We start from the raw sequence: 20,128 nt of genomic DNA on the forward strand, positions 1-20,128 counted from the left end.
GTTGGAGATACCTGAGCCTCTACACGGCTGAGTTCGTTTTATTTGTAGAAGGGAGGGAACAACCTCAGGAGGATGAGAAGTATATATCAGGCGCATAAGGTTGCGGTTTATACTTATACTCGTTGGCTGGATAGTTGCCAATATCTACTCAACAAAGCAATCCTCATCCCCTTTCTACCAGACCTCAGTTTTTTATGTATCACCTCGCTACACCAACCGAGCTGTTGCATATATTCTGCATAAGTGAATCGACCTTCTTATCTACACGTGGGCGGCCGCTTAACGAAACGACCCACTAGCGTCAACTTTAGCGCCACCTCGAGGCTATCGCTTCCCCACACGTACTTTTGGCTCAAAAAAATTTCGGGGACAGTTGAAGAGAACCGTCAACAACCCACAAGTTAGGGTGGAAAATCGAACGGCAACTGTCCGACTACTCGATCCAGCCTGCCGGCCGAACGCGTGAGACTCATCACGGTCCACCTATAACCTTTGTTTACCCTTTGGTCTCGGCCAATTGCTCGACCAAACACGCAGACTCGACCTTGTTTGTGCTTCGATTGTCGGATTCGACCGAGGTTTGAGTGGGGGAGTTTCGTTTTACAACATAACTACAACACCGCATCCGATCACACGGTATCGCCACAATGGCCGACTCAAAAGCGCTGGTGAAGAAGGGCGAGCAGGACGAACAGTATGTCATCAAGCCGCAGAACACGGTGCCCTCGGTCGACACGAGCCAATGGCCGCTGCTGCTCAAGAACTATGACAAGATGCTGGTCCGGTCCGGCCACTTCACGCCCATCCCTAACGGCTCGTCGCCCTATAAGCGCGACATCAAGTCCTACATTTCGAGCGGTGTCATCAACCTCGACAAGCCGTCAAACCCCTCCTCCCACGAGGTTGTTGCTTGGCTAAAGCGGATGCTTCGGTATGTGGGACTTGGGGAAGGCAGACGGGGAATATGATCTGAGAGGTTGCTGACTGTTCCGCAGTGTTGAGAAAACTGGCCACTCCGGCACTCTCGATCCAAAAGTCACGGGCTGCTTGAGTATGTGCTTCCAGGCTCTGATTCGCTGAATGGCCGCTTGTGCTAACTCCAGTACAGTTGTCTGCATCGACCGTGCCACTCGCCTGGTCAAGGCTCAGCAGGGTGCTGGTAAGGAGTACGTTGCCGTCATCCGCTTCCATGACACCGTCCCCGGCGGTGAGGCTGCGTTCGCCAAGGCCCTCGAGACCCTCACCGGTGCCCTCTTCCAGCGCCCGCCCCTTATCTCGGCCGTCAAGCGCCAGCTGCGTATCCGCACGATCCACGAGAGCAAGCTGATCGAGTTCGACAACGACCGCCACCTCGGTGTCTTCTGGGTGTCGTGCGAGGCCGGCACCTACATCCGGACGCTCTGTGTGCATTTGGGACTGCTGCTCGGCGTGGGCGCGCACATGCAGGAGCTGCGCCGTGTGCGCTCCGGTGTCATGTCCGAGGATAACGGCTCGCTGGTTACGTTGCACGACGTCCTCGATGCGCAGTGGCAGTATGACAACGGCGGCGATGAGTCGTACCTGCGCAAGGTCATCCAGCCGCTCGAGACACTGCTCTGCACGTATAAGCGACTTGTGGTCAAGGACTCAGCCGTCAATGCCGTTTGCTACGGCGCCAAGCTTATGCTTCCCGGTCTGCTGCGGTACGACCCTGGTATCGACACGCACGAGGAGGTTGTCCTCATGACCACCAAGGGCGAAGCCATCGCCATTGGCATTGCCCAGATGAGTACTGTTGAGTATGTCATCCTCACACAGCTTTGTCTGAATGGAACTTCACTGACCGTCGCACAGGATGTCCACGTGCGACCACGGCGTCGTCGCCAAGGTCAAGCGCTGCATCATGGAGCGCGATCTCTACCCACGCCGCTGGGGTCTGGGCCCCGTCGCGCTTGAGAAGAAGAAGCTCAAGGCGGACGGCAAGCTCGACAAGTACGGCCGCCCCAACGAGGCCACGCCGGCCAAGTGGACGCAGAGCTACACCGACTACGGCGCGGCCGAGGCCGCTGCTGCCGCCTCTGCCACCTCGGCGCAGCCAGAGGCTGCTTCCTCGCCCGAGAAGAAGGCCGAGGATGCGCCAGCCGCTGCCGAGGAGAAGGCAGACGAAGACAAGAAGAAGCGCAAGAAGCACGACGGCGAGACGGCCGAGGAGAAGGCAGAGCGGAAACGGTTAAAGAAGGAGAAGAAGGAGAAGAAGAAGGCTGAGAAGGGGAAGGATGCTGAGAAGGATGACAGTGATTAAGGAGAGGTTGGGGGCTGATGTGGGTGTATGATGTGAGGTGTTCATTCTTGTCTCTTCTGGATGGAGGGGCGTTCTCTGCTGGCTGCGGCTGTTGCATGGAAAATGATGGCGTTCATGGTGGGTTTTCTGTTAATGGTTGATCGTTCATATCACTGCAAGACTTCTCGCAGCTAGAATAAAAGAGATGTACAAATGGGTAGTTGCCGTGTGATGAGCGACACGGCGAGTATGCTGTCGTCTGAACTCATATCCTGATCCAGGGTCTCCAGAACACGGCATCTGCGGTCTGGTTCAGCATGCTGCCTGCATCAGGCAGGGCGAGTGAATGAATTGCTGCCTGGTCCGCTGCTGTAATCCGTATTGATGCCAATAGGGAATATCTTGCACCTACGAGTACGGAGTTGATGCAGCTGTTCTCATGGACTGTTCACCTTGCCCAATCTGCCAGAACAGTGCATTCGCCAGTCTCCAGACGTCACCGACCATAATTGAAGTGTCAGGCAAGTCGAAGATTGGATGAGCCGTCACTTGTCAGAGATATACAGAGACGTCTTGACGCGTTGTTTGTTATGCCAGTTTTCCAGGGCCCAACCTCAAGCTCACATGAACCCTGCAGCCGCTGGACTTGGTCAAACATCAAGACTGTTTTCAGATGTGCATCATGCTGATATGCACCATTATTATATGTGTTCGACGGCACACTGACACGTCTCTGTTCTCAGTCAATCATCACTTCGCCTCATGCACAGCGGCTTCTGTGCCTAAGAGCTCGTCAAGCCCAAATCAATCACCCACATTTTGAACTTACCATAATACCAACTTTCCGTTGAACACGCTCAATGCTCCAAGCATCTGAACCAGCGGGCCCTACCATCGACCGAACCACGCCTCCGACCCCGTATCCGCGACATGATCTCTCTCGATACCCTCCAAAGAGATGGGAATCGTGGCCGCAACCCGAGCATTGCTCTGGTCCCTCAGCAGGCAAGCTTCTTCGCTGCTCTTCCTTCTGTGCGGACACCGCCCGCGCCACCGCCCGCGCTTTATCCTCATGTTACCGCGCTTCATCCCAACGTCCATCGTCCTCGTCCTCTACTTGGCCCCGCCCACGGCCCGAACAAAGGCCCCTTTGCTGCCTCTCAATTTCCCCGACTCCTGCATCCTACAGGATACGTCTAGGGACATGGTACGCTTTCGCATCCGGTTCCTGGGTGCTAAACAGTACCGCAACCACCAACACGTTCCCCCCATCGTCGACTTGAAAGAACGTCCAAGTCCGCCTCCGCTCCCCTATCCCCTCCGTCATCGTCAACATTACCGTCATCGTCACCCACGACATGGGACTGGAACTATCTCCCCGAAGCCGACCCACTCCCCACCCCAGGCGTCCGGGCCGATCCCGTACAAGGCTCGCAGACCTGGGCGCCCGCGGTCACGCAGCTCAACCAGTCGACCTACATACTCTACTACGCGGCACAGCTGGCAGGCAACTACTCCTACTACCACTGCATCGGCGCGGCCAAGTCCTCGCGCGGGATCCTCGGGCCCTACGACCCGCTCCCGCAGCCCGTCATCTGCCCCCTGCACGCCGGCGGCGCGATCGACCCGGCCGCGTTACGGGGCCCGGCTACGGGGCGGAGGTATCTGTTGTACAAGGTGAACGGGAATTCGATGGGCAGGAGAGAGGAGTGTAACAACGGCGTGGCGCCCTTCATGCGGACGCCGATCGTGCTGCAGGAGGTGAACGCCACGGACGGAGTGACTGCCGTCGGGGACGGGTGGAGGTGTTGGATCGGAATGGGGAGACGGATGGCCCGTTGGTGGAGGCGCCGGATCTGGTGTACTTGGACAAGGGGTTTGGGGAGAACGGGCGGGAGGGGGGGTATCTGCTGTTCTATAGTAACCATTGCTGGGACGGGTCGGGGTATAGTGTCAGTTACGCGGTGGCGCGGAATATCACGGGGCCGTATAAGCGGCCGGAGGGGACGAGGGGCTTTCTGATTAGGACGGGGGATGTGTTCAATGTCACCGCGCCGGGCGGAGCGGCCAGCGCGCCCGGTGGTGGCTAGATCCTGTTCCATAGGCATTGTCCGCAGGGGAGGTGTTTGTTTGGTGCGGGACTGGAGGTGAAAGGAGGAGTAGTTGCTGTGTCGTGATGGTGTTGCGGAGTTCGGGAAGGGATGGGATTCATGCGGGTGTAATGTTCGAAAGGGCGAGCTGGTCGAAGCTTGTCAGCTGGTACGAATAATATATACGATCAGATAGAGAGTGCGTTTAAGCCATACGGATATCGTGCATGAATGCCAGATCTGTTTCGTCTTATGCGGTTGTGGCGGGCACCGTGTGTTCTGAACGTTCAGATGGATAACCACGTTGTTTCTTTCGTGCCATCCGAGTTCACGAAACCGTCACTTTATTAATTGGCACTTTGAGTGAACCTTCTTCCGTCGAGATCAGTTCCGTATAGTCAAACCATTTGGACCACGGAGATGCAGGCCGGTGCAGATTTCTGCACATGTTTCGCAGGGAGAGAAGTGAACGTGTGTCAGAGCAGGCCAGAATTAAAGTAAGCAATAGTTGTCCTCTCTTCTAACCCCTCTTAACTAGAGATTCAACTACTGTTGCAATTGACTGTCGAGGACGGAGTTACCGAGGTTGATCTAGACCCATCATCAAGGTTCTTCAGCAGCATCCCCATCATCGAGGGTTCTCGTGCGCAGGTCGCAAAGGACGGGAAGTTCTTCATGTCCGACTCATTCAATGCCTAGGTCATGGTCTTCAGGGCATCCAAATACTCCCCGTGATGTCTGGAGACATTGCGAACACTTCCGCTGGTTAGCGCGCTGCCAGTGATGTGTGAGATGTTGGCGGTGACATGCAGGAAAGAAGCCAATGAGATGGAGCAGCGGGGTGCTGTTCTGTTAAGCTCCCGATTCTCCCATGTCGGTCTGGTTTAGCGTCCAGTGTCTTGGCAGGCCTTCGAAGCGCCCGCCAAGCCCCGCCCCACACTGCTTCCTTCGATCGAGTCACAACTCACTCAGAAACAAAAAACGTCGAAACACTGCGGCCGCCCCAGGCGTAACAACCGGACGGCTGGGATCTGACCCGGCCGCTCAGGTCGGCCGACATGGCTAATGGCCACCGGGTCTGGTTTGTTTGTGTAGAATGGCATCTTCGCGAGATCAGGAAACGGGGCGGAAATCGAAGTGAACGGACTGACAGCACTTGAGGGAACATCTCCCTCACCATCAGATTGGATGGTCCACGAATTGCTCTGAGACATCGCATTACGTCGGCAATATGATTGGTTGGAGAATTGTTTGCTGCCGAGTCTCGACGCCGTCCCGGGAACAGACCTCTAACTTTACCGATCTTCGGCGCTGGACGCCTGGACGGGGAGATGCTGGAAGCCTGGAAGCGCATAGGAATCAGCGGCAGCACAGCGAGACGGGAAACGCCATTAAGCTGTCACACCCCGATCCGGCCTAGGACGCAGCGGCTCGTCAGCGCCGTACCTGAGCAGTTCCTCGCCGCTTGACGCCGCCTCCACTCTATCCGTTCTGCCCAGGCTTCGAGCTTGCATGCATCTCGTCACATCCACCCAACCATCTTGTGTCCATGGACCGTTCCATGGGCGGCAGCAGCGATTGTGCCTTAATGAGCCATGCTCCCACTGCTTCCTTTTTCGCTCTTTATGTAGCCCTACATCAAATAGAGGTCTGCTTCCCCTCGTAGTGATCGGTTCCACGTCTCTCGTGCCATGGTTTTTTGTTAGGTTTCCATCCTCTTCTTGTTGTTCTTGCTTGTTCCTTTCTCCTTTCGCCGAAGATTCTCCTCTCAATTTTTTAAGTTCTTCCCTGATAACTACCCTGGCTGGACCTGGGCTTACTACAATCCTTAATCCCACTGTCTCTCCCACACTGTACTGTTCAACAACATGGCGGGACTGGCCCTCCACACACTCCTCGCCGTTTTCTCGGCCTCACAACTTGCCTCGGGGCTCCAAGTAGCACCCAATTCACCCTGCTCATCCGTATGCCGGGATTCACTCGACCTCGACGCCTCGGACCCCAACTCCTCCAGCACAAGGAATTCCGACATCACTTGCCAGGATGCCGCCTACTCGAGCGCCGCAGGGACAAAGTTCAAGAGCTGCATGACATGTCTGCAGACCAGCACCTTCTCTCAGGGGAGCGAAAGTGACATGAAGTGGTTTCTCTGTACGTCTCTCGATTTCGCCCGCCAACCCGGATGCTAACCTCTGCACCAGATAACCTCAGATACACGGCTGCCTACTGTCTCTTTGGCTTTCCCAATGCCACCGATATTTCGTCTACCCCATGCATCACAGAGACGGCCTGCGGTCCCCTTCGGGCCAGCTTAGAGCATGGCATTCTGAAGCCCAGCGATAGCACCGCCTATTCGTACTGCTCAGTCGGCGGCAAAGCCTTGGACTTGGCCCCTTTTGAGCACTGCATACCGTGCATTTCTGCTGGGAGTACCGCAAAATACCTGGCCAACTGTAAGTATCTCGCACTCTGCCAAGACCATGCGGTACTAATCCTGAGTGACTAGACTTTGTGGCTCTTGAAGCCGGTTGCCGCCAACAACCTGCGCCTGGCTTGCGCCTTGGTCTGAATGATACCATCTTTTCCAGTGCGCGGATCAGTATTGTTGACCCGACGACGCTCGTCGAGGACAAAAAGTCAGAACCAACACTGGGTACGCCCGCAATTGCCGGTATCGCCGCTGGCGGGGTGGTCCTCATCCTGATCATCGCCGCTGTCACCTTTGTCTGCCTGCGTAAGCGACGAAACAAGCGCGTCCGAGCCAGCGCCGAAGCCGACTTCTACAACAAAGTCCGGAGGCACCATTCCTCCATGTCCTTCCAATGTCAGACCCATATGATATCACCCCGCTTCTGGCCGGGGGCAGCCGGTGACGGCGTGGCCACACCTGCGATGGACAGTCCCGACACCCAGGCGCACCGTTCCTCCATCTGGAAGCCTCACGAATCTGAACTCGACGACAACACCGCTCACATCTCCAAGAAGGCCGCCATGGCCGCCGTCCCGCTTCACCAGATTACTACCACTGTCCTGCCACCACCACAGGCCTACAGCTCGCCTTCTTCGGAGAAAGTGTACCACTCCCCTTCGGACTTCCGGTCCCCGCTCTCAGCCGAGTCCGTCCGCAGCACATCCGCCCTCCTTCCATCCATCAAACCATACGTCCCCGCCGAGCACGGCGTGCACGTCCAGGGCAGCCCACATAACACGTTCGACAGCCCGACGCCGACCACGCCTGGCGGCGCAGGGACAGGGACGGGGATGACGCCCCTTCTTAAGAGCCACGGCTGGCCGCTGCCAGAGCCGTCGTTGGCGCCGCAACATCACCGCCGTGAAGAGCAGCAGCAGCAGAAGCCCCAAAGGAATATCATCACCTTCGACAAATCCGTCCCTCCACCTCCGCCTCCGCTCAAGACGTCGCGGAGCAGTGGGTTGCTGACGGGCAGGAAGAGTCCCAAGACCGTGGGCACGGGGAGCCCCGTCGAGTCGTGGGAAATACAGACTGCTTTTGCCGCCCCCCCGAAGCGGTGATGGGCTTTTAAGCCCTTGTTGATGAGAAACAATCCCCATGCTGACATGGAGCGGGTGTGTGTGATATAGTTATACTCACCGTCACTGTCATTTTTCCTTGGTGTGTCGTCATGTATTATACGAGAATGGAGCATGGATACCAAGGGACGGTAGGGAGGTGAACAGGCGTCATGGAGTTGCTGATGATATAGTTTCCGGGATGCGGATTGGACCGGCGGGACATAGCTGTACCACACTAATACCAGCAAGAGACAGCTGCCCATCATTGACCTGACGCCCTCTGCGATATAGCTGGTGATATAAGAAGTTTCCGCGTTTTTGTTGCGGATCAACAACCGAGTGTCTGTCTCCCCCCCCTCTTGATCACGCCGGACAGGTGCCTGTACATTCACCCATTGGAGCTAACCGCCAGAGGATCCCTTCATCAAATCAGACTCCCAGCCATGCTTAATCGAGCAACGCATCATCCGCTTCACGGCTAGAAGCATCCCCAGTCATACATGCCGACGCCCTGCGGATCCGCGTAGGCGTTATTACCGTACCGTCGGGCACAGTAGGCATCGACGTTGATGGGGTAGTAGTTAGGCAGGACAGGGTGAATGCAATACCGGTCGTAGGCAGATCGTGCTGCCTTACGTTGACGTTGTAACACCCATCGCCGTATCGCCACACGCAGGCCTGCCGCATATCGACGACGCCGGCGTAGGTAGCGGCCGAGGCTGGGGTGGCGAGGACGGCGAGGGCGACCGCGGCAGCGCCGAGGATACTGAAGGATAGGGAGGCGAGCATTGTGATAGTATGGAATTGTGCTTTGTTTACTTCTCTTTAGGCAAGGTAAACGGGATAAAAAAACTTCGAGTCTTTGGTAACTGCTGAACTTATCTTGCAGGTGGTAACCTGAACGATGGGAACGCGGAACTGGCCCTGATCTTGAGGGAAGGAAGATGAACCGGCGGGTTTGGGCAGGAAACAAGTCCATCAACATGAGAAGGTCTGATGGGTGATTCAAATCAGATGCCTGGATTCTCCAGCTATCGGAATAGAACCTTTTCCACCCTGACCTGTGAGCCGTCCTACTGCAGTTGAGAGCCATCCATTGAAGTCTGGCTGGCCCATTGGGGGTCAAATCTATACCTAGTACGTGGCTTGACGACTGTGTCTTGGTTACCCTTTATTGACAAACAAGGGGTGCGAAAGCACTCTTTCGGCCCCGAAGCATGGTGTTGAAATTCTTGGAGCCAGACAGGAGGAGTAGACACGAAGAGGTACCACGCTGCGGTGCGCTATAGCAACGTCTGGTCCCGATGTCCCGGACGCTCCTTGTTCCATCGTCATCTGACCCTGGGTTGTCAAATGGACCTCGGGCATCCTCACATGTCATAACGGGAGCCACAACCATCCACGCTCTACACCCTTCTCCGCGGTAGCAGTGTAACATGAGCTGGCGTTCACATCAGCGTTGGCCAAGCAGACACCGCCTGAGCCGCCTCCCTAAGCACACCTGTAATGGGAACCCAATGTTAACATTGAGCATCATCCAACCACGACACCACATTCCTCCCATTGGCCTCATATCCACCAGCCAGCCGCATAGGGCAAACCGCCGGGACACAGCCCGGATATACAGATAACAGGCGTAGTAGTAGTTTATTTCTATTTCATCCAATCCGCCGGCTTGCCCATCCCAAAAACCCAGCACACGCGCAATGCACCTCAGGAGAGTCAGGTCCAAGTAAATACACCCACCCAGCCCATTCGCCCGTCTTCGAGGAGTTCATGTGCAGGGAAGAAACAATGACCTGACATTCATGTTAACCCAGTCTGACCGTCCACCTCACCCAGAAACGCCGGGAAATGCTCTGCTCTGCTCTGCTTGCTCGCTTGTTTTTTCATTGCACGCTGCTTATGTACCAGACACCTTCTTCTTTTCCCCATCAGTCCGTCCTAGTGAAGCGTTTCATGCCCCCTATAAACCACAACCATACACCTCTTACCCTATCCTTCCAAAATTTTCCCTTGTCCATCCACAACATCCCGATCCGCTCGGTCCATCGCCTCCCTCAGCTCGCGCAACATCCTCCTCGTATTCGCCACCATGGCACTCGTCTCCTTCCTGCCAAGTACAGGAACACCCTCGGGGACCCCACCACCACCAGCGTCCAGATTCGCCCGCTTTCTCGCCAACAAGGGCGACATGTCCCTGTCTCCAAACCCCTCGGGCTCACCACCCGTCAACTCATCCCCATGCTCATCCCCGCCACGCTTCCTCTTCGCCACCCCCACACTCCCGGTGCGGCTCTTTGCCGTGGGAGGAGGAAGCATCCCCATCGCCGCCAACGACGACGACGCTTGCCCGGAAAAGAGCGGGTGATGCGGCGAGGTATCGCCCGACAACCCCATGCCCAAGTCTACACTCCGTCTTGTCCCATGGCCATATCCCTGCCCAGAGCGCGAGACGGGTCTCTTAAGCCTCGCCAGGCGCAGGCGCAGGTCCAAGGGCGTCGGTGTCGGGGATGACGTCCGGCGGCGGGAAGTTTCGCTGGTGTCGTCGTCTGGGAGGACATCGTGCTGTGGCTGTGGGTGGTGGTAGTGGTCGTTGTCTGGGGACGCCGATTCGAAGCCAAAGTCGAGGTCGTAGGACACTGTCCTTTCATTGCCAATATTCTTAGAATACCGGTCGTCGTGTGGACTGTCGTTCCCGGCAGTGGTCGTGGCGGCGGCAGTCGACCGGCGGGCAAGCGCCTCCGGCAACCAATTCCCATCCGGCATGGGCACAAAGCCCCTCGCACGTAAATCCCAGTGACGGGACTTAGACCTACTAGCCCCATTCACCGTTGCGGAATTGACGCTACCAGAATGAAGCGACTGCCTCTTCTTCGCCCCGGGCTCGTCATCCGAGTCCTCCTCCGGCAACCTCTTCTTCTGCGAGAAATTGGTCGCCCTCCCGCTCCCCGGCAGCGACTGCCGAAACTTGGACGAAAGCGACGACAAATGCGTCCCGCCATTGACCACCAACCCACTAGCCGATAGGCTCCGACAGGGCTCAATGCCAAACTTCTCGCGTAGCGAGCGTGTCTTCCACCCTTCGCGCCTGCTGCCGCCGGCGCTGCTGGTATCGGGCGAGTCGCCGGGCGATGCAACAGGTTGCTCGAGCTCGAGTTCGAGTTCGAGTTCGGATTTAGGGTAGCGGAAGGAGCGGGAGCCGCCGCTGGCCATGGCCCAAAAATCTGCACCGCCGTTTGCTGCCATGGCAGCTTCGCGCACCACGCGGCGGGCGACAGCGCGGGGGTCGTTGCGCAGGCCTGAGAAGATGCCGCTTGCAAGGAGCTGTTCTTCGGGGTCGCTGTGGTCGGCACTGTGAGCGACGCTGCCGCGGCGGTGGGTAGTAGAGGCGAGCAGACTGAGGTAATGGGCGTCTTCCATGAGCTGTCGTTTCGCAACTCTGCGGGCTTCACGCTCGGCCCTTTCTTTTTCTTCCTGCTGCTGCTTTTGAAAAGCCATTTGTTGTTCGCGGTACAGGCGCATTTTCTCTTTGCCTTCGCGGAGGATGCGCTTTGTGGCGAGTGACCGGGCCATGTAGCGCCAACGGTAAAAGTACTTGACTTGCAAGCGGTGCTGTTGGTGTGCACGCGCAAGTCGCCACGACTCTTCGTCCTCCTCTCTCCGTTTCCTTTCGGCTTCCTCTCGCTCAAAATTCTGCCAGACACCCCATAGAATCTCGGCCAGAATGCTCTCGGTGAAATCCTCCATGAGACCGTAATCACCTTTGACGTACCACTTTGTCACATCGCCCATCAAGTCACGCTTAGGCGACGGGGCCGGAAGGGAGGTGGTCTGTATCGCGGCAAGGCCTCCTACGGTAGAGGATGGACCGGAAGGAGGTGTCCCAAGGAGGCTGGACAGGGCGTTGGTGAAAGCAGATGGTGCGCCTTGTGACCGGGGTGCGGTTGTCGCAGGCGGAGAGACGAAGATCGACGGGACTGCTGACGCAGCAGTGGTGGCTTGCGATGCTGGCGGCCGTGCAGGCGGTGCTGTGGAGAACGGGTTCGCTCCGGCCAGCGGAACTGATCCTGACATGGAAGTCGAGGAGGCTGACTGGTCCGCCTTCGTTTGTACGGTGGCATCCTGTGCTTGTGCAGAAGATGTGGCTGCGTTAAGTTCAGCGCTGCCCGGCTGCGAGGGTGCGGTTGGTAAGGTGGCGGGCAGAGGATGTTGTGTTGCTTGAGCAAGCGATAGAGCGGCGGTGGAGTTAGAGCCCTTGGGCGAAGCAACCGGCTTCGAAGCCTCTGCGGGTTTGAGAGGGGATGCTTGGGTTTGCCCAACCTGGGATGATTGCCCCAAGGATGAGGCAGGCTTGGTAGTCGCGGTGGTTGACGGTGGCGGATTCAGAAATGAGAACGGACTCTTCCCCGCTGGAGCCTGTGGTGTAGGCTGGCTGACCGCTGAAAACGGACTGGACACAGTCGAGGTTTGCTGCGGGCCCTGGAAAGCCTGGGACGCCGGTGGCGGCGTTGCCCCTGATGCTCCAACAGAAGGTAGCCCAGTCATGAAAGCAGTGCTCGTAGTCGCTGCAATAAAGGGAGACGGTGTCGATGATGACGGTACCAACGGCTTGCCCGGCGGTACAAACATTGGGCCGCCCGAAGAAAAGTCCTTCGAAGCGTCAGCCTGGCTAACGAACAGGCCATCCGGACTGTCCTCGGCGCTGGGAACCTCGGTGCTCGGAGGCTTCTCCGCCGGTTCCTCAAAGATGGTGTTGTATATAACATGAGGCAGAGATTGCGTCGTGCGCTTCCGCTCGACAACCTTCCCCGAAAACGACTGGCGGACTCGGGGCGACGGTATAATCCTTTTCTTGTTGTTCAGAAGTAGATATGGCTCAGTCACAGCAATTTTCCCCTCTGGGACCCATGTAGAAAACTCGAAATCGTGGAGCTCGGCGAACTCGACGGCTTCCTCGGGCGTATCGAACCTCAACATGGCGTTGAGGTCTGAAGCCGTGATCGTGCGAGGCGCATCGCGGTGCCTAGCATAGCACCGGACAAGGCTCCTGAGAATCCCTTGTCGCACGGTCGTGAAATGAATCTCGGCGATGCAGGCCATCGTGTACGAGACTCGCGGGTCTTCAACAATGGAAAAGTAGTTCGTAAAAGAAGCATCGGACAGTGTGGTCGGCCGGCGTGGTTTGATGGGCCCCTTGAGTTCCCGCACATCGTCCATCGCCTGGATCAACGACAGAGCCGTCTGAACTTCCTCAGACTCGAACCAGTACTCCTTCCCCCACGCGGGAATCCTCTTTGCTATGGAGGGGTCGTGCGCATTGAGCAGGAGATAGTAGGCCCTGAACTCTGGCTCGTTCTCACACTGGACACGCTTGTCGCGGCACTCATCATAGGCCTCGATGAGCGACAAGATGGTCCGGCCCAATTGCTCAATCTCCTGCTTTTGGTCGAAACTTTCGAGCGCAAACCCCTTCCGCGACAACAAGTGCAGGGCGGTGGCGTGAAATCGTGTGATGGTCTCAAAGCAATAGACCATGTCTTTCATTTCTTCGGGAGACTTCTGCGAGTGGAATGTGAAATCTTTGCGCACCGCTCTTGTCCGATCCCACAGGAAATTGTGCATTGAAGGCAGATTGTTCTCGGACTGGAGAAGGTCGTTGAAGAGGTAGTCTGTCGTCCGCCGCAGCGCATCCACGGAGCGGACGTCCATTGGCAAGGGCGCGTCCTGGCCTGCCGCGGACCGGCCAAACTTCTTGACCATCCGAGCGGGATCCGGCCACATGCTCAAGCCATCGGGTGATGGTTCCTTCTCCTCCGTTTTGACGTCGTACTCGGCGATACGGTACACCTTCTCAAACTCCGGGCACATGTCCTCGCAGATACCCTTGAAGGGGAGGGCGTCTTCGAGTTTCCGTCTCTTCTCGGGGTCGTCGATGAGGTCGGCTTTCCTCAAGCTTGAGTAGACGCGTGTTCGATACTTTTTGAAGGCCTCCTTTAAGCTCTCGATAGCGCCGCGCTTGTCGGGGTTCCCCGGCTCGGCAGGCCATTGGGGCGGGCTGACGTTCTCTTTCTTCAGGTGGCTGTACAGCTTGTTTGCATAGTTGAAGGCAAAGGGCGAGAGCTGCTTGGTCCGTTCGGTCGGCTCTCCGCTCGCAAGTTTCGGTTGACCCTGCCTGCCTGGAGGCGGCTGATAGCGGGCCTGACGCTCCGGTTGCTTGCCTCGACCGCCTCGCTGAAATTTCGTGCTCGTCTCCGTCGCCGAGCCGTTCGGCTGCTTCGCGAAGGGCTTCGTGCCTGCGAATGGGCTGGCGCGTTGTGGTCCATGTTGGTGGCCTCCTCGTCCACCAAAGCCGCCATCGGTATCCGGGGAGGCCGTTTTGCCACCTGCGAACTTGTTCCGGCGAGCCATCCCATTCGCGTCGGCAGGTGCGGGGGCAGCTGAATGGCTTGACGGCCCTGTCAGTGGCGCTCGAGAACCAAACGGTGACGGGCTTCGGCCGCTCCCGAGATCGATTGGTGGAGCACTGAAGGGATTGTTGACTTGGGCCCCTGCTGACGGTTTCGCAAACGGATTACTCGTGATAGACGGCGATTGCGGATGGCTCGGCGCTGGCGAACCAGGTTGGCTGCCAGAGACCGACGTCTGCCCGAACGGGGAACCAAAGGGATTTCCAGCCGATGGCGGCGTGCTCCCAGGTGCTGGCACGCCGAACGAGTTGTTTGCCGTGGCGGAAAACGGATTCGTGACGGGAGCGCCAAAAGCATTCGGCTTCGGAGCTGACACACCAAACGGATTCTGGAAAGCAGAGGCAGGCTGACCAGAGGCAGGCGCTCCGAAGGGATTGTGAGGAACCTGCGCAGAAGGAACCCCGAAGGGGTTGTTAGCTGGCGCCGCCATGGTGATTAGGACAGAGCATCGGCGATGGAGGCCCGGGCAAGGAGGATCGACGGGCGTGATGGGGGAAGGGTCGGGCGTCGCCAGAGAGTTCCGACTTCGCAGTAAGGATACCGAACACGGACACGGACGAGGACGCGGAGGTGGGTCGGGATAGGGGTTTATCAAGGGGACGATCGGCGGATCGGATCGAGGTGATGTTGATGGCGATCTGGCGATGGCTTGGAACGGACCGAGTCGCGGCTCGTGACGGGAGCACGAAGCGAGCCCCTGCTCTATGTCGGAGAGCAATACCGGAGTCGAAGCAACATGAGGATGAAAAAATTATCTTGGTCAGTTGCCTTGTGTGTGGTAAATGAGGGCCTAGACGAGTCCGCCCGAGAGCCGCAAGTCCACGATGGCTGGCTACGGTCTTGCAATCACACAAAGTGCAAGACGGCAGCTGGCTTTGTCGCATTGATCGAATTCTGCCCTTTGGCAGCAGGCGGTCAGTAGGCAACTCCCAAACAGGAAAAGGAGCTTGGGTGGTTAGTGGGGCAAACTGCCCATTTGTGAGCTAGTCAGATCTTGCACAATACCATACTTGACTGCACCTACTAGAACTGACTGCCACATTTGTTTGCTGTCTATTTCTTCCTAAACCGGCCCTGAATCCAGCACCGGTACATCTTCAGCTTCTTGGCACGATTGACAAGCAGTCTACGATCAACACCGAGCTCCTCAATGTCAAAGCTTGGCGGGATGGTTGCCGCCTCGCCCTCGGTAGGATCGCCGTCCGCAGGCTGGCTTAGCTTGCCGCTCCAAATATCGGCCAGCTCGTCCTTCTCAAAGAAGTAGACGCGTGTGCCGTCCCCCCGAATATAGAAGTTCTCCTCCAGGTACCGGCCCTTCTTGAACCGAACCTGGGCGAGGTCACCTCTCCCATAGTCGCGGAAGCAGACCTCGCCGCCTGGCTTGAGCATCCGGTAGACGTTCTCTACCGCCCTCTTCCACTGCGATGGTGACAGTGCAGAGAAAATGAATATCATGATCGCCACGTCTACGGATCCTTCTCCAAGCCCTGGCGGAAGGTCGTCTCCAGCAACGTCCCAAACGTCGGCTTGGATAACTTCCGGATTGTACGATTCGTGAGCGCGCATGACCTCGACGGCCTTCTTGGAGAAGTCACAGGCGTGGAGCTTCAGCTTGGGGTTCTTGTTCTGGGCCAGGACAGGAAACGCTGTGTTCCCAGCACCGGCGCCTATCTCTAGAAGCGTCACAGGTCCGGCGTCCTCCCGCGTCATCCTATGCAGGATGGGAAATTCCTGCTGGAGCCATTTCCGGTCCTTGAAGAAGTTGGCCGTGTTGTTCTTGTAGAAGAGGTTCCACCACTTCGCGGGATCTGAATTGAAGCGCACTATTGTCGAGTTAGCCGAATGCCCACGGCTGTATCAGCCAAACCATAAACAATATACAGAATGAGGCGCATCAGATGGGAGCGAAAGACTATAAAATACAAAGGTGTCTTCATAAAATGTTCAGATGAACTATGCTTATAATTGTAAATCATCACAAGCGCCAGGCTTTCAGCCAGCGGAGAAAAGGGAGTAAACAGAGGGAAGGCGGCATACGTACTCTTGTCAAAGTCAGACACGGGCGCCTGGCGCTGCATGGCGTACTGCTGCTCAGCGTACTCCTTGTACGCGTCGTCAGTCTCGACATGGTCCCATGCATTGAACTCGAAAACGTCGTCTTCCTCCCCGAGGTAGCGAGACCCAAACTGGAACGGGTCGCTCCTCTTCTGATTGTACTGGGGATCGTGCGACCGGTGGGGAGGGAGCGTGGGCTGCTGCGTGTCCGGCGCTATTTCAAGCGAGGACATCTCCGCAGCCAGCTTCTCTTGGGCGTCAGCCTGGAAAGCGGCGCCGGCCGGAGCACTGTCGACCGTCATGTCGGGCGGTGTGGGAAGAAACCCAAAAATGATTTGGCGCGCCGTTGAGCAGCTGCTAGCAGTGGCCGCAGGTCATTGGACTGCGCTTGCTGAGATGCAACTTCGGCGCAGCATGTCGTGCGGAGTTGTGACTGTTGAAACTTGAGCACAGAAAATTTTGGTGCATCTCAGGTCATACCAGGACATTCACACAAACTTAGAGCATGAGAAAGCCCCACTTATCCAGTTCAACCAATCAATGACTCCGGTTGATACATAAGATCGCCCCACTTGCTTTCAATGGGCCCGAGCTTTAAGGAGGCAGCTTGGTCATCTCGGTGACTCGGTGTCGGCTTCGGCTCACGAGAACCATCGTCTGACCATCCCGAAGGTCTGACAACCACGGTCAAGATGGCTTTCCGAATTTGGCTTTCCGCTTGTCGTACCCCTGATTTCCAGTTCGATGCGTCCTATACAGAATTCGATCGCGGGTCATGTTGCTCAGGATGCGCCAGTGTGCCGGTGACGCTGCTGAAGCCTGAATGGACCCTCCCCAGGCGATTGAATGGTTGCCTTGCAGAACAGCTTGCGAGATGAGCTGCATCTCGCATCCGAAGACAGGAAGCCCCCCTACTCGTCAGCCGTCACGCATCGCCTCAGTGTCCACTCTCACATGTTCGATTCCAAGAATGCGATGTAAATCAGTTTGCAGGTGACGGCGACGACTGCCCGATCATCTGCCATGCATGATGGTCTTGGCGGACGCACTCTTGCGAGGCATGCAGGTACGTCGTGAGACCCCATTCTTTCAGAAAAAACTTAGATGACTGGGCCGTCTCAAAAAATCGCCAACCGATAGCAATCTCGATCCTGCCTGTGCTCCCTTCACGTCAACTTGGCCATCTTGACAAGATCTAGGACAACAATACCGGCTGCTTCGGCCATGGGCATTCACACTGACATTCCGAATCAGGCAACGGACAGTCAGATGTCAGAGTGGGCAGCACCCCTCTCGGTCTGGTGGTCTTAGTTCAGCCTGTTAGGCACCATCACGGGTCGAGTCAGAGGGTGTGGGAATTCGAGTTCAAAATTCCATTAGACTCGTAATCGGCGTCCGCCTTTCCCGGTCTTCCTGGTAATGTCCCATTCTCTTCAACTTTTCCAGAGACACATTATCCTCTTTTTAGTTAGCCATGATCCTCTTTTCAATTCTATCCTTGGAACCTCTCACACCTGGGCGCGGGGGCGTAGATCATGGCTGGTCCACACACACCACCAAATCTGTCAGTTGGAGGGAGGGCGGCTTGTATTGCCCGGCAAGAAATGAGACTTGTCACCTCGGTTGACCGGTGACATGACCGAAAGCGTGGCCGCGCAGGCGTCTTTCAGAAGTTGAGGGGTGAGGGGCTAGCATCAGCAACAGGGACGGGCAGAGCTCCCGAGAAGTTCATATCTGCTCGGCATGCCCGTCTCAGCTGGCCACCGACGCTCGCTTTTCTCCTTTTTTGTCTTCCCTAGTTGCACAGCATCAAGGGGTACGGGGCTTCATGATTTCTCCGCACCCGCTCCTGGCAGGACGTATCTGAGCCGGCAACGCCGGCGACGCTCACTTCCTCCGTGTGTTCTTCTCCGGCGAGCACATTATCAGTGTTTTGCCCGACCCCGGGCGACTGCAAAACCAGCCGTACGCCTCTTCTCGCTGTGTTTCTTCTTGTTTATTTCTGGCAAAGACGTCGACAAGATGCCTGTCTCCACACACTCTGCACAGCACCAGCTGCGGGACCCATGGCTGCCCGCCCAAGTGCTCCTGCAACCACGTGTCGAGCACGACGAGGCCGAGATTGAGGACCTCGACCTATCCAAGATGGACGAGGACCCTCTCATCTATTTCCTCACACCCAGCCCTTCATCCTATGTCGAAGATGATACCCTGGACTTCGATATGGACTTCGACGCCGGGATCGAGGATCCTAAGCACCCGCCTCCGATCGTCAGAAGCGTCAGTCCATCGAGCTTGGCGGGACTTAGTCGGCCAACCCCTCGACCGGCAACACCGCCGAGGTCGCCGGCAACCCCAGACCTGGAGTACGACTTGTCCGCAACTCCGGATGAAAACGAACATTACGATTACATGGACCAGTCTTGGCCGCCCAAGCCCTCAAGCGCTCCAAGTCTACCCCGTCGCCTCAAGGACAAGTTCAGGGGCCACCCGAGGATGGACACCGACATCACGGATAACTTGGCTCCGCCGGCCTCGCCGTACTCCTCGCATGCGTCAAGCAGAGGCCGCGCCGTAGCCAGGCTCGGTCCCAAGCCCACCGCGTCCAACGGAGGCAGCTCTCGCGCAAGGAGGCCCATTGGCACGCCCTCACGTCTATCCCCGCATGCCTGGCGCGAACCCAGTCCTGATGTATGGTCGATTGAAGAGCAGCCTGAAGAGGAAATGGAGAACGAGATGGGAGATAATCGGCTTATTGATGAGGGAGCCGGGGATGCGAGTGGGGAGACAAGAGCGGTAGATATCCCGGCTGCAAAGCCAAAGAAGAAAAAGGTTCGGTTTGTGCTGCCTTCTGCGGAGGATAGCAGGGACACCTATTAATGTTGGCAGATGGGTAGGTTGCGTTTGGGTCCTCGAGGTTGCATTATTACGGCGTTGCTTGGGTGGCATCTTGCATTTCCCGTGGGAACTGTGTCTTTCTATGGCAAACTGAAGGCACAGTGGTTATGGCGGTGGTTTGATGCCATGGTAGGAGGTCATTTGCAACAAGAAGTCGTATATTCAAGGCTGCATGAGTCCTCTATGACTCCCCTGCAACTCGTTGCTCGAGTAACACTTCGATGCTCCAAAGAGATAACCGACCGGCTCAGGTCGATATTCAGATCCTGCATCTCATGGTGAGCACCGTTCCCTCCATCCAGATCCTGTGGCTTTGCGTGATCCTTCCCTGGATTCATACCTCGCGTATGCATATAACATGCGGAAGCTCTTCGATTCCCACTGCAAGACGGTATCTCATTGAAGCAAGCTCCGGCCGGCGGCTGAGTCTTGATCGAACCAGCCTCCCATATTTTCCTGAGAACGAGCAGGCCCATGGTTCGCTTCCGGTTTTGTGATCGAATGACTTTACATGCACCCGTTGGGCTCTCAAGAGCACATGTACAAATACAGTCCAACCTTACGCGTGCATCTGCTTTCTAGTGTGTTCTCCTCATGGCAATATCTTCCTCTTCTTGTTCGTCCTCAATCAGTTTATTCCGCCCGTGTCCATCTACTTTTTTGTTTACCACGACAGCGTCAACAAGAACACCAAGGAATAAACCAGGGTTGGATGGTACATAGAACTGTGAGGGGAACAGCAGATCTCTCTCCTGCTTGTCCCCTTTATTGCACGTGTACACTTAGACTGGATATAATTAGTGTTTAAGTCATGTTCCAACTCG

At 56.7% G+C, this 20,128-nt stretch overlaps 7 protein-coding genes across 7 annotated transcripts; 4 read left to right on the forward strand and 3 right to left on the reverse strand.

Moving 5' to 3' along the window:
• The first annotated feature begins 353 nt into the window (after positions 1–353).
• On the forward strand, positions 354–2,520 carry N657DRAFT_642018 (putative rRNA pseudouridine synthase). The gene is made up of 4 exons (XM_062792261.1): positions 354–931; positions 996–1,051; positions 1,109–1,778; positions 1,834–2,520. The coding sequence occupies exons 1-4, from the start codon at positions 648–650 to the stop codon at positions 2,279–2,281; spliced, it is 1,458 nt and encodes a 485-aa protein (XP_062651721.1). The 5' UTR covers positions 354–647; the 3' UTR covers positions 2,282–2,520.
• Positions 2,521–3,218: 698 nt separating this feature from the next.
• On the forward strand, positions 3,219–4,350 carry N657DRAFT_631659 (glycoside hydrolase family 43 protein; the record flags this gene model as incomplete). The annotated part of the gene is made up of 3 exons (XM_062791077.1): positions 3,219–3,467; positions 3,557–4,065; positions 4,212–4,350. 3 exons carry the CDS (start codon positions 3,219–3,221, stop codon positions 4,348–4,350), a joined length of 897 nt encoding a protein of 298 aa, XP_062651722.1.
• A 1,868-nt stretch (positions 4,351–6,218) lies between these two features.
• Positions 6,219–7,881, forward strand: N657DRAFT_631660 (uncharacterized protein; the record flags this gene model as incomplete). Its single annotated transcript, XM_062791078.1, has 3 exons — positions 6,219–6,501; positions 6,552–6,803; positions 6,857–7,881. 3 exons carry the CDS (start codon positions 6,219–6,221, stop codon positions 7,879–7,881), a joined length of 1,560 nt encoding a protein of 519 aa, XP_062651723.1.
• Positions 7,866–8,816, reverse strand: N657DRAFT_642023 (uncharacterized protein). The gene is made up of 2 exons (XM_062792262.1): positions 8,315–8,816; positions 7,866–8,222 (listed from the first exon to the last, which is right to left on the reverse strand). Exon 1 carries the CDS (start codon positions 8,668–8,670, stop codon positions 8,329–8,331), a length of 342 nt encoding a protein of 113 aa, XP_062651724.1. The 5' UTR covers positions 8,671–8,816; the 3' UTR covers positions 7,866–8,222; positions 8,315–8,328.
• Positions 8,817–9,514: 698 nt separating this feature from the next.
• Positions 9,515–14,781, reverse strand: N657DRAFT_669674 (uncharacterized protein; the record flags this gene model as incomplete). The annotated part of the gene is made up of 3 exons (XM_062795498.1): positions 9,515–12,029; positions 12,205–12,398; positions 12,512–14,781. 3 exons carry the CDS (start codon positions 14,779–14,781, stop codon positions 9,877–9,879), a joined length of 4,617 nt encoding a protein of 1,538 aa, XP_062651725.1. The 3' UTR covers positions 9,515–9,876.
• A 553-nt stretch (positions 14,782–15,334) lies between these two features.
• On the reverse strand, positions 15,335–16,815 carry N657DRAFT_642026 (methyltransferase). Its single transcript, XM_062792263.1, has 2 exons — positions 16,393–16,815; positions 15,335–16,174 (listed from the first exon to the last, which is right to left on the reverse strand). The coding sequence occupies exons 1-2, from the start codon at positions 16,706–16,708 to the stop codon at positions 15,405–15,407; spliced, it is 1,086 nt and encodes a 361-aa protein (XP_062651726.1). The 5' UTR covers positions 16,709–16,815; the 3' UTR covers positions 15,335–15,404.
• Positions 16,816–18,428: 1,613 nt separating this feature from the next.
• On the forward strand, positions 18,429–19,286 carry N657DRAFT_564927 (uncharacterized protein; the record flags this gene model as incomplete). Its single annotated transcript, XM_062788323.1, has 1 exon — positions 18,429–19,286. The coding sequence occupies one exon, from the start codon at positions 18,429–18,431 to the stop codon at positions 19,284–19,286; it is 858 nt and encodes a 285-aa protein (XP_062651727.1).
• Between the last annotated feature and the right edge of the window lie 842 nt (positions 19,287–20,128).

This window comes from Parathielavia appendiculata (genome assembly GCF_033297405.1).
Source record: "Parathielavia appendiculata strain CBS 731.68 unplaced genomic scaffold N657scaffold_2, whole genome shotgun sequence".
Classification (NCBI taxonomy): domain Eukaryota; kingdom Fungi; phylum Ascomycota; class Sordariomycetes; order Sordariales; family Chaetomiaceae; genus Parathielavia; species Parathielavia appendiculata.

Coding starts and splice junctions, on each gene's coding strand:
- N657DRAFT_642018 (XM_062792261.1), top strand. CDS start 648: ATGGCCGACTCAAAAGCGCTGGTGAAGAAGGGCGAGCAGGACGAACAG. Junction 1,052..1,108: donor AAAAGTCACGGGCTGCTTGA/GTATGTGCTTCC, acceptor ACTCCAGTACAG/TTGTCTGCATCGACCGTGCC. Junction 1,779..1,833: donor GCCCAGATGAGTACTGTTGA/GTATGTCATCCT, acceptor ACCGTCGCACAG/GATGTCCACGTGCGACCACG.
- N657DRAFT_642023 (XM_062792262.1), bottom strand. CDS start 8,670: ATGCTCGCCTCCCTATCCTTCAGTATCCTCGGCGCTGCCGCGGTCGCC.
- N657DRAFT_642026 (XM_062792263.1), bottom strand. CDS start 16,708: ATGACGGTCGACAGTGCTCCGGCCGGCGCCGCTTTCCAGGCTGACGCC. Junction 16,175..16,392: donor CGTGTCTGACTTTGACAAGA/GTACGTATGCCG, acceptor ACTCGACAATAG/TGCGCTTCAATTCAGATCCC.